The sequence below is a fragment of the Peromyscus maniculatus genome, chromosome 14 (assembly GCF_049852395.1).
Source record: "Peromyscus maniculatus bairdii isolate BWxNUB_F1_BW_parent chromosome 14, HU_Pman_BW_mat_3.1, whole genome shotgun sequence".
In the NCBI taxonomy this organism is placed as follows: Eukaryota; Metazoa; Chordata; class Mammalia; order Rodentia; family Cricetidae; genus Peromyscus; species Peromyscus maniculatus.
The window spans coordinates 61,230,073-61,242,892 of record NC_134865.1 but is presented as its reverse complement, the minus strand read 5'-3'; the positions used below and the strand labels follow the sequence as shown (position 1 = coordinate 61,242,892).

The following is a 12,820-nucleotide window of genomic DNA, read 5'->3' as shown; positions in this document are numbered from 1 at the left end:
CAAGTCTCCACTCATTAGCTTGGAGGGTTACACCAAAACATGGAAATATAAGCAACCCTCACTCCTGCTGAATTGAATGTTGCATGCATGTTAATATCAGCTGTCATTTTACATGGAGGACACTCCAAGTGCTGTGATGCCAGGTAAGGTAGAAGCAAAAGTGGTTGTCGTGGACAACAAAATAAAATTAAAAAGCCCTAGCCATGGAACTGCTCCTGAGAGTGTCTACTCCTTTGTTCTTGATCTAGGAAGACCTTGGCTTGGCCTGGCATTCTCTGAATTCCCTTAACCTTAAGGTCTGTGGGAAATAGAATAAAAAGTAGATTCAAGGATATGACTTTGAGTATTACCTTTGCTGCTGTCTATTCAAGCATGCCTCTCTTAGATCTGTTTTACATCCCAGGTCTTATTTTTATGATTCCTTGTGGTTCCCCTAAGACTTTCTGACTCCTCCATTGATAGCCCCTGCCTGCCAATAGCTAATGAATATGCAGAAAATTTGACAATTCTGGTTTGTTACTTGAGAAAATCAGTCCTGATGATGTCCTTATTTAAAAACAATAAAGAAAAGAAAAAGAATAATATAGTCCTTCCCCAAATAACAAGGTAGCCACTAGAAATTACAATGGGATTGATGTTAACAAAAGTAATTAATTAGTGCAGCCAATGTGAGTCTAAAGCCCTGTGCATTCCAATATGCCTTCATCAGGAGGCTTCTGTTGGCAAGTCTTAAAACTATTGACAGATAAGACCCCTTACTTAAAGGTGACTAGAACTCAGAATACCTTTGTCCTTCCATCAAACAGCTTCTTTACTTTGGGTACATCATTTGACTACATACATCTTATTCTTTCTTTTAACTAACTGGATCACAATAGTATCTGTTTTCTAGGGCTGTTGCAAGGTTAGAGTTGGGGAGAAGACAATGAACTGAGCACTGTGATTGGTACATAGTGAAGTGGTTAAAAATGCAAGGTGATTGAATAAGGGAGAGGTGTTCAAAGAAAGAAAGTATTTAAACCTGAATAGATAGTAAATAGCAGTCTTAGTCATACTTTGTGTAAGATAATGAAAAAGACAAGAGGAATAACTATATGCCTTTAAAAGTCATTTAGGATACTACTTCACAGACCCACACAAGCAATCTGGGCATCCATGGGAAGACATAGTGGCATCCAGCACCAATGTTTACTCTTCATTATTTGGGGATCAGACTCTGTGAGATTACCTGCTGATTCCTGTCCAGTAGATATACATATGTGATAAACATAATACCAAAGGTAGGGGATTTTTGAAGCCTCTGGACTTTCATCATTATTATAGCTATCACAAGTTTCTATTCTCATGGTTTTGAATGCCTGTAAATGTCTAGTTCTCCAAACATTCACTTGTAATTTTGTTGTTTATTTTTTATCATGCTTGTTTCCCTTGTTCAGAAAATAAACAGATTTGACACATATTCATCCTATTTTTGCATGAGCACTATTTTTAACTTTATGATAATTATGTTTGCATGAGTTGTGTTTTTAGCTTCTTGAAAATAATTTTGAAGAATATCTAATAGTTCTGTAGGTGCTATTACATGTGGCATGCCTTACACTTCAGATATGACTTAGTTTAGAAGTCTTATAAGGTGTGACCTATAAACATCTGCTTCTTAGAGCCATACAGAAACTAATTTTCCCAAGGTAGCACAGACACCAAGAGTCAAGATATCAATAGAGCAGACCTTCCCAATCCACATCAGGGTTTCATCCGCTATGCTACATGACTTATGTCAGGTGGGGCTGAGGAGATGGCTCAGTGCTTGCCATAAAAACATAAGAACCAGACACAGTGGCACATCCCTGTCATCCCAGCCCTAGGGAAGCAGAGGCAGAGGGATCCACTGAATTTGCTGGCTAGCCAATCTAGCAAAAATAGTGGGCGCCAGGTTCAGTGAAAGACTCTCTCTCTCAAAATTAACAATAGAGAAACACACATGGCAATCACTCCCTGGGTTCTACATGGATGCACACACATGTAGAAAGTGTAGTAGGGTAACATAGAAATCATCTAATCCAGAGAATGTGAACATAAATATCTGGGAATACAAAGAAGTCTTCTCATCCCATAATAACTTAAGACATTCTGATTTCAAATGCCTCGCCTGAATTTAAGTCAGAAACTCTTAAGGGTTCAGGGTTTCAGAAGACATTAAAACTAACAATCAAGAACCAATCCTTTGTGTTTCATAATTTTATTGACCATAGAGACATGGTCACCTGGATCAAGCACCTTTGTCTAATAATTAATGCACATTTTCAGCTTTTTATTATTTCTAATAATGACTACATAAACCAAAAGCTAACAAGAATATGACTATTATATCAAAGACTTGGATTCCAAGTATCCATTCAGCTGTTCCCTGTGACTTACTTCAGTTTTCTCACTGTCAAAGTCAAGACATAATGTCCTATTTCTTAGTGATTTGGGAGGTTTAAATGAATAAAAACATCTTCATCAATGTCCTAATATGTGTGATAGATTAAAAGAATGTGATAAGAATGTTAAATACCTTATCACTATAATAATAAAACTATCACTATGCCTCTAATTATTATTACCTTCCTATTTAAATCAATGTTTCAAGAAGCTAAATGCACAATTGAATTTCACAGTGTTAGAGACAGGACTGGCATTTAAGTCAGTTTTATTAAAGCAAATTAGTTCACGATTGTATACCTTGTATAATAAGCTAAATATATGAATTGACCTCTTCAAATTTTAGCTTATTACATTTCCAAGATCAGTGTCAAGGACATCAGTCAAGATTTAAGTGCTACACATCCAAGATTCAGTAATAGATAAAAGGGGAAAATGGGATTCTCATCAAAAAATATAGTGTGGACTGTAATAAGAGTGATTAGGAAACAATAATTCCATTTATATTTTAAAAATACATAACAGGTAACAGTAATCAAATAAAGCAAAGAATGCTGTTTAAATATGTGTGACTTTAACAATATAATGTTTAAAAGAAAGATTCAGCAGAAAGTGTCCTCTACTCTAAACAGTGAGAGGCATCTGCACCCATTTGTGGGCTAGAATGCTGCTTTTCTTTTAAAATTTTCTTCTTCTGTACCACATTTGCCTTCCAGACACTTAAACATTGCTCAGGCTCATTCTTCAATGAAAATATCCCTAAAAGCGGCTTCTCTGCTTTGTGGAGTTTGAACCCCATACAGGGTTGTTTTTACTCTATCTTCTGACTCCTGACCACAAGTGTTCATTTCTTTTCTACTGAAATACTTTGATATGTGTCTTCCCCATGAGACTGACATGTCTTATTCATGACCATGTCTATGAATAGGAAATATCTGGCTAGTTAATAAAAGATGAAGAATATTCTGAACAATAAGAAATTGTCTTACAAGTAAACTCAAGTAAGGTTTTTCAGGAGAATGGACAGAATGAGAAGATGGAGGTGTGGAAATAACTAATCAAACACATGAGTGTACTGTAAGAGCGTGATGCTCATGCATGTATAAAAGGCCCAGAGACTGACTAAATATACATACATCTTCCCACTTGTTTGTGTACTAAATAATGTAGATATTGCTGCTTTTTTTTTTCCAAAACCTAAGTGGGAAGTGTTTGTTTGGTTTTTTAACAGTCTTAATCAATACGCCAACCTACATTAAAAAAAAAATAAATAGACCAACACAATAAATAAAAAGTAATAGGCCAATCAATTGCCAGCAGTGCAACTTAACAGCTACCCCTGCAGAAAACTGTCTGAAAAGGTGCTTCACACCCCACTATCTGCACGATCCACAGCTGCTCACTATTGATTTGTTGAACGCACAGAACATCTATTATCACATGCCAGTGTGAATCCAGCAATTTCTTCACCAAATAGCCTGCAACGTACTGTTAGAGGGATGGCACGGGAGAGCTGTCTGCTGAGGGTACTAGAGGCCCCACATTCATTTCCCTCTTCCCATCCCACAAAGCCAATCTAAATGCTTCATTCTTTTTTTTTTTTTTTTTTTTTTTTTTTTTTTTTTTTTTTTGGTTTTTCGAGACAGGGTTTCTCTGTGTAGCTTTGCGCCTTTTCCTGGAACTCACTTGGTAGTCCAGGCTGGCCTTGAACTCACAGAGATCCGCCTGGCTCTGCCTCCCAAGTGCTGGGATTAAAGGCGTGCGCCACCACAGCCCGGCTTAAATGCTTCATTCTTAAACCCAGGCAACCAACGTGTGCTCAGGGCTTATATGCCTGGGTTGTCCCCACATATGTATCTCCAGAGCACAGATGTCATAAGAAGAGCTGAGAACTGTCTGCAACTCCAAACGGTTGTACCAAACATGGTAAGTGGTTAAGAACATAGTAAAAGGAGAGATATGAGATGTTCGAAACTGATGTTTTCCTGAAGGTCCTAGAAATGACAATATGTGTAGCTATGTGGAAAAGAGAGAGATTGTATGCAATGTGGAAGAGAGAGAAAGTCAACAGCAAGCTTCTAATGGGAGAAGCATTGTCATACAATGTGGTAAAGGATTCTAGATTCTGCTGACAGTATAATGATGGCAGTGTGCTAGAATTTCCAAGGCTCCTGGTCCTGACCTAAAATTCCAAAGAAAATGCAATATCTGAAAAGAATGTCTCTAAAAAACAACCACTGTATTTTGGCATGGAGGGTGAAGGGAACTCATACGTGCCCACCCCTAGCTGGGAAGCCATTGATAGCTGATGACTTCCAACAGGGAGCCTTTCTGTTTTCTTTAAGGGTGGACCCCACAGAATGTCAGCCACACTCTAATGGATGGACGCACATCCAACCTATGAGTAAGTACATGGGCAGCACAAACTAGACATAGTGAACAAAAAGTTAAACAAGGGTGCAGAGTTAGGAGGGGTTGGGGATGGTTCTGGGGGGACTTAGAGGAAACAGTTTGGAGCGAATATGATCAAAATACATTGTAAACATGTATTAAAGTATAAAAAATTAATATAAATGTTATATTAAAATGAATGACTAAGTTTACTAAGTTTCCAAATATGTTACAAAGTTTTATTTCTTTTGTCGTTCTTCAAAAGTATCCCAACACACAAGTGTTATCAGCTGGACCTCAGACAGGTACTGACTGAGTAGTCAGCTTCAGACATGTTCAGGGGAGCTAAAAACTGTCCTCAGAGAATGTTACTTAGCAAATGTCTATGTCTTTCCACAAATCCCTCATTAACTGAAAATTGTTTCTGACAATATCCAAACAGCCCCCAAAGTCAACTTAAGAGAAGGTTTTTCCCTTTCCAGAAAGCAGCAGACCTTTCTTAAACTGTGTGTAGCTGCTAGGAAATCAATTATACTTGAGTTTCTAATCAGATGATTTCTTTTTCTATCCCACACAAGGGAGTCACTCTTACACACAGTAATCAGCTCCAGAAAACGTGCCACATTTTAACGATCATCACATCTTTGTGAGATGATATTCACGCCACCACACTCATTAACCCACCATGTAAACACAAAGGATAATGGAATAAAATGAAAACCACTGAGGCTTGCTGTATCGTAGTGTGGATTAAAGTTTTAAATGTACATTGTACCCCCAGAAGCAATATCTATGTGACAGCACCTCAGAATTGTAAAGCAAAAACAGCTTTGATAAATATGCAGAGCTCTTCAGTGTTAGAACCAATGTCAGAATAAATGACCCCAAACCCTGCCATATATACTCTTCTTTAGAGCTTTAAAAGTAACTTGGATATTATCAACTAAATACCTATTTTGGAAACCTAGCCATTTCTCTGTTGATCAAGTTGCTATTCTTGGATGTGCAGTAATAAATCAGCATGTTTTCCTTTCCACTAATTAAGGATCAATCTGTTTTACCAAGGCTCATAGAAAGTGACAGATCAGATTCAAACTTCATCTTCACCAATGTCTTTTGCTATTGGATTTTATCTCCAGCCAATTTACATAGCATCATAATAGCATTCCAACAAATGTAACTTATTTTAGGTATATAAAGAGATGGATGAATGGATGGATGGATGGATGGATGGATGGATGGATGGATGGATGGGTGATAGAAGATAGATAGATGATAGGCAGATTATAGAGAGATAAATATATAAATAGGTAGGTGATAAATAGATTAAAATAGATATATAGATAATAGAAAGATAGATAATAGAAGACTAGATAGATAAATAAAACATAGATAGATGATAGATAGATAGATAGATAGATAGATAGATAGATAGATAGATAGATAGACAGATGATAGAAAATGATAGATGACAGATAAATAGGTAAGGATGATTGATAGATAATAGGTAAGTAGAAATGATGATAGATAGATAGATAGATAGATAGATAGATAGATAGATAGATAGATAGATAGATAGATGATAGATAGATGATAGATAGATAGATAGATATGTAGATAGACAGACAGACAGATAGATGATAGATAGACTATTCTACAGAGTACTCCCTTTCCAAAAATTAAGTAAAGGCCTGATTTTATAGATGGCATTTCATTGACAATGCCATGCACATATATACTATTTTGCTTAAGGACAGGCTGCTTATAGCACGTAGAGAGTACCCAAGCAATTAATTATTAAAAGACCCTATGCTCTTCCACATATTATCCAATTCTCTATATTCCTTATCTTTCCCCATCTTCTTTTCTTATTAACTTATGTTATCCCTTCTTTTTGTTTTGATCCCTCCCCAACAAAGCCGCGACTTGGCTTGGCTTATGCTATCCATGAGCTGGTTGAACTCTTCTTTTAGTGACATCAAATGATGACATTCTACTCCTTACACAGACGAGGTCTCATGAATTTATTAGCATAAGAAAGGGCGCAGGATAGCAGACTGTAAGCTTCATTGTGAAGGTATTTGTGCAATGAAATAACAAATTACAACTCTAAGAACCAAGTTCAATATAGAAAACTGGTTTATGAGATAAAGTAGTGAGACTGGTTCGAGGTAGAGCAAACTGGTTCTAATGCTAGTCCCAAACGAGAAGGTCCTACAGATAATCAGAATGTCAGACTTTGGATGAAGGAATACCCATTGTAATATTTGTAAATCAAACTTGTACATTAATATATTTGCTTGAATTTTATTAAAAGCTTATAGTCAAACTTCATAGCCACATACAATGCATCTGGCTTCTATGTACTTATCCAATTTAGTAATTAAGATGCTATGTGCCTCATTTACATACCATCACCTAATAACAGGAGCCCTTGTACACTCTCCCAAAGAAGAGTCTAATAGAATCTCTGAGTGATTTGCTTTCCTAAGTCTTCTATGAACAAAAGATCAAAGAGATTTGCTGATAATATAACATCCAACATGCATTTCTCCAAGTATTCATGCTTTGAAGCTAGTGTCATGAAAGCAGATGACATTCAACCAGTCCTGGTCTAAGTACTTCATTACATACCAACAAATTGGCCAAGTTAGACTGAGAAACAATCTTCTCTGGGAAAAAGCAGAAGCAAATCATAGAAACCTAGAAAGAGTCTTGGTTAATCTTCACCAGAAAACACTTGACCTATGTGACAAAGAACAATAAATCAATGGCAGAAAAATCCATACATACCTTCTGTTGTGCACACCGACGATTGTTAGAGGAACTTACCTTTTTGCTTTTTCTGTGTGCAAAGTCTCTTCCTTGACATTTGTTTCCTACTTGCTGTTGAATGTATGTGCAATGGGAATAAGCTTGTGAGGATAAAGGGGCATTATGCCGCCAGTGAGAGAAAACAAATGGGTCCTAGTGAGTCTTCCACAGACAAATTGAAGGGAAAAGAAAAAAACAGATAGCAAAATTCCCTCAGGTACCCTGGATTGGCCCATAACTGCCTGTCTGAAAGTAAAATAGCCTTTCCAAATCATAAATATGGAAACTGGATACTCAGTAACACTGAAGCGCTCAGCAAAAACAATTGATGGCAAGCCCTTCTGCAGACCCCCTAGCACATAATGTTTTCCTCTAGATTTCCAGATTCTCATCTGTCCCCTTTAACATACCAAAAACAAGGGAATACCATGCGGATCACAAGGCTTCTGGGAAACTGCTAGAGATACCTACACACATGGTAAAAATTGATAAATAAGGGATCAAGCAAAAACAAGTAGGCACAATGGATTATATATAGAATTATTATAAGGGGCTCCTTTGTGGGTACACTTCAATATGGCTTCACTCTTCAATCCATTAACCTTGTGTACTTGTTTTATAAAAACCAAATATTCCAATGTGTTTAGTCTACCACCAAGGCAATGTTTAGATTATTTCAGATACTCAGAAGGGCCATCTAAGGCACATCCTTTCACCAAGTCTCAAGTACTTGCTTAGCTTAAAAGTGGCCATGGTTAGGAATATACCACAAGAAGGAGGTGGAACGACAAGTTATAGATTCTCATGGCACTGAGACATCTTTAGCAGCAGCATTGGGTCGCCTCCATAAAACCAGTCCTTTCTTAGAACCAAGTCAATGAATGTACCTGTTACTCCATTGATGGATAAAATAGTAATCATAGGATCTCTATCAACATGAACAAAATACACTGTGTGTATGTGTCTGTGTATCTGTGTGTACCATACTTATAAATTAGAAATGTTTATATATAAAGGACAGTTATGCATACAATCTTTTTCTATATTGCCCTTGAATATTTCTCTGAGCCACTTGAAAATACCCCCAATAGGTAAAGTGTGAACTCACGGTCATTGCACTGGTTTCCCGAATAGGATGTCATAGAACAGTCGCAGGTGAAGCCTTCCCACTGTTGCATGCAGACCCCTTGGTTGGCACATGAATCCTCCTGACAGGTTGTACTGGGCCCTGGTAGTGCACAAAAATGGGAGTGGGATGGGGTGAGAAGGAGAAACAGAAGAAACATTAAAAATTATTCAACTAAGAAAAAGCACCTAAATCTACCACTATCATGCCCCCAAACACTCAAAAACACAACCATCAAAAATATCAACAAAATCACATGCAACAGAATTCAGTATTTACAAACTATGACAGAAATACATACTTGGCCACAAACTATCAACAATTACACAGAAACGGGAGAGGGCTGAACACATGTTCTCCTTTAGGTAGACTTTGCATAAAAGCTTCATGTTCTATCATTCACCTAGAAGATACCTCATTTGCAGGAATTTGTTATTGAATAATGCTAAAGTAGAAAAAATGTATTCTCATTATTTAAATAAAGTACATTTTTTATTCTGAAACTAGAAGCCCCTAAGTCTATTTTGTGATGCTAGAATGATGATAAGTAGAAATTAGGAGGAGGAGAGAAAATGAACTCAAGTGTGCTGTATTCTATAGGTGTTAAGCAATTTACGTAAATTGTGTTATTAAATCCCCCAGCAACTCAAATAATTATGACAAACTCCATTCCATGGATTTACCATAGTGGTGAACCAATTTATCCAAGGTCCCATATTTTCTCAAGAATGCTAATGCCTGCTTTAGAGAGATTAACATTGACACTGCCTCTTCACTTCACCAGAGCTTCCCATCATCACTTGGGAATTGATAGAAATGCAAATTCTTGGGGCCCACCCTGAACCCATTGAACTGGAAAGTTTGAGAGAGACAGAAATCTATCTTCACAACCTTAAGAAATTTCAATACAGCCTACAGTATGAGAACTACTATACTATACCACACTGTTACTCAGAATTTTAATATACAGGATAGGTTATGTCCTCTCCTGGGGCATTTCTATACCAGAAGATACAACAGAGTTATTTTGCTGTAAGGAGAAAGTATTAAATGTTGGGCTAATTTTCTTTCTGTTGTTATTTCTATTTTATGTGTCTTTACCTAATTATATGTAAATATAATGGTGCATGTACATAATTTCTAAATGAATATATCTATTCCCAAGGCATTCTAGGAATCTTTACTTTTTCCAGATGGAAGTAGAAAATCAAACAAGTTTTGCAGTCTCATCTTTACAGACTGCCACTGAAATCATTCTTTTGGTCAGCCTGGCACCAATCTTCAACCACTCTCTTTTCAGTCCTTACTTTAGCCTTGGGGTAAATATTAATAGAAATATATGAGTTATCAAGAAATAGTGCAATATTCAGGATAACTCCAGATTCGCCAAGATCCTCAGTAAAGGGCATGGGTTCTTTGGCTCAACAAATGTCTTAGTCCAGGACGAATGCATAAAAGCATTTGTCAGAGTGAAGAAGATGTGTCTATTGCAATGACTATACCTTTTGCATTTTCCTCACTAAGCTTTTCAGAAGCACAGAATACTAAATGGAAGCATGAAGGATTTAAAGGATGTAAGTTTGAGATAAAGGACTAGAGAGGGTCCACCTTCTAGGTGGCAAGACATTTCATATTTATGAAGGGCGGAAGCAGTACAGGCCATCATTCATGAGACAAAGCTATTAGGAGATGACATAAAAAAGTTCACGACAATTAGTAACACTGGGGGAACAGCCCCACCGCTGGGTTTCTGCAGCTCCTATTTGCCATGCGGTTCCCGCATGCAGAGATGAAAGGAGGTACATGGCCATGTTCTCAGTGGGTCTTAAACTTGAGCATTGTGTCCTACCAGTTTCATTAACAATGGCAAATCAGGACAGCTTCTTTCAAAGGACAAAAAGCTTCTGAGAAGTCCACAGGGCTCCCTAGCCAAACAGCTCTCACCAGACAATGGACTAGTAATTCAACTGTGCTCAAGAATGAGAAACACATGGAAGGCTTTCCATTGAAAGGAGAAAACTTTGAGAAAATACAGTAATTCTTTGCATGGTTACTGAGTCTACAGAAAAGCCATTCTCCTCTCCTCTAACTACCATATTTTAACCATTTTTAAGGACCAGCCTGCATGCCTCCCCCAAATGAAACATTCTCAGTTAACTACAAGAAAGATTCTTGCTCTTCTTAGTGGCAACAACACTATCTGTGCCATTAATTTCTACATGTGATAATGTTCAATTTAGCATTTTATTATGCATTATAACATCTTCTTTTAATTTTTTTATGTTTTTGTTTTTAGCTATTTGTTATCAAAAGACTGATTGTTGCATGCTTTTTAGAAGTCATGTATTATGCTTTGGGTGGGTCCTTTTGGCCCTAGGACTACATGCATTCAGAGAAAGTGTTTCAATACATGACAAGCTGAACTGTTTGACCCTTCATTTTCCTTTGTCTCATACTTTCAAATCATGAGTGAGTAAATCTTTAACATCTACTAAATGTTGGTCAGGAATCAAACACAGAGGGAATTGCAGGTCATTTCCAAATTCTTCTAAGCTGTGCCTCATACCATAAGGGTAAACACATTCAGGTAGCATTCAATGACTGACTGTATTATCACCTTCCAGCTGATTGTTCAATGGCTTCGCATCAGTTTGAAACCAAACATAGACCTCCTTTCAAGGTTATGATCAGAAGGTCTCCCATCCCTGTATCATTTTCTACCAATTGTCCCCAGCTCACTGCACCAGCATCGTTCCCTCCTCTCTAACATTGTGATACTCAGAATGTTGTCACCATGCCCATGTCATGTGCATCATTTGAAAGCTGTGATCCAAGAACATTTCCAGACCCCACATAGCACTACTGCCTGGGGGTTGGATGAGGAGTCTGAGTTGTAATAGGCCCTTCAGGGGTTTCTGAAACCTTACTCACATTCCAGGTCTACTGCTCCAGACCTGCAGCTCATCACTGTCCTCAAGTTCTCTTGCTCCTGCTGGAGCCACAGTATTAGAGATCCCTCATGCTTATTTCCAAAACACTGACTTATCTTTATTCAAGTTTCAGCTCAAAGAGAGCATGCTCAAAGCACCTAACTGAGGAAGCCCCCAGCAGCATCACTCTCCAGCAGATCTTCTTGTTTGTTTTACTTAATGATTACATGACCTATAATTAAATTGTTTGTTGAATTCTTCCTGCTAATGGGAACTATCATGCTTGCATGTTTATGATTCTCAATGTATTATTTTGTTATATATTTACAACTTAGAAAAACCAATTAACTCGGGATATCTAATAACTATGTCACCTCACATGCTGATCATTTCATGTATGATTTGAAAAAGATTGAAAATCTGATCCATTTGCAACTTTTAAAGTATAGAATGCATTGTCATTTACTGTAATCACCAATCTGTGCAATAGACCACCCAGGTTTAATTCTCTTGGCTAACTGAAACTTTGTACCCTTGGACCAATATCTCCATCCTCTGCATCCACCTCCTCTCCAGGCCTCTGTGTCTATCATTCTGTTCTCAACTCACAAAAGTTCAATTATTCAAATTCCATGCAAATGAGACCACATATGTATCTTTCTCTGACTCACTAATTTTACTTTATTGGATAACCACTTTCATCACTATTTTCATGAATACAGTTTCTCTTCTTTTTTTTTCCCATTTTATTTGTTTTAATTTGGTGACCATTGGTTTTTTTTTTTTTTAGATTTATTTATTTTATAATGTAATTTAATTTTACATATCAGCCACGGATCCCCTTGTCCTCCCTCCCCCCACCCCACCCCCTGCCTTCTCCCCAGCCCACCCCCCATTCCCATCTCCTCCAGGGCAAAGACTCCCCTGAGAATTGAGTTCAACCTGGTAGATTCAGTCCAGGCAGATCCAGTCCCCTCCTCCCAGGCTGAGCCAAGTGTCCCTGTTTAAGCCCCAGGTTTCAAACAGCCAGCTCATGCACTGAGTACAGGACCCGGTCCCACTGCCTGGATGCCTCCCAAACAGATCAAGCTAATCAACTGTCTCACTTATCCAGAGGGCCTGATCCAGTTGGGGG

The 12,820-nt window shown here is 37.7% G+C and overlaps 1 protein-coding gene across 15 annotated transcripts in view; it reads right to left on the bottom strand.

The window, feature by feature from the left end:
• Positions 1-12,820, bottom strand: part of Nrxn3 (neurexin 3) — a 1,618,850-nt gene that overhangs the window by 812,767 nt on the left and 793,263 nt on the right. For all 15 annotated transcript variants that reach the window (XR_013044430.1, XR_013044432.1, XR_013044431.1 and 12 more), the window contains one exon: positions 8,738-8,857. Coding sequence is in view for 12 of the 15 variants with exons in the window: in XM_076551152.1 (XP_076407267.1) it covers positions 8,738-8,857 (120 nt within the window). In the remaining 3 variants the exon portion in view is untranslated. The remainder of the gene's footprint in view (positions 1-8,737; positions 8,858-12,820) is intronic.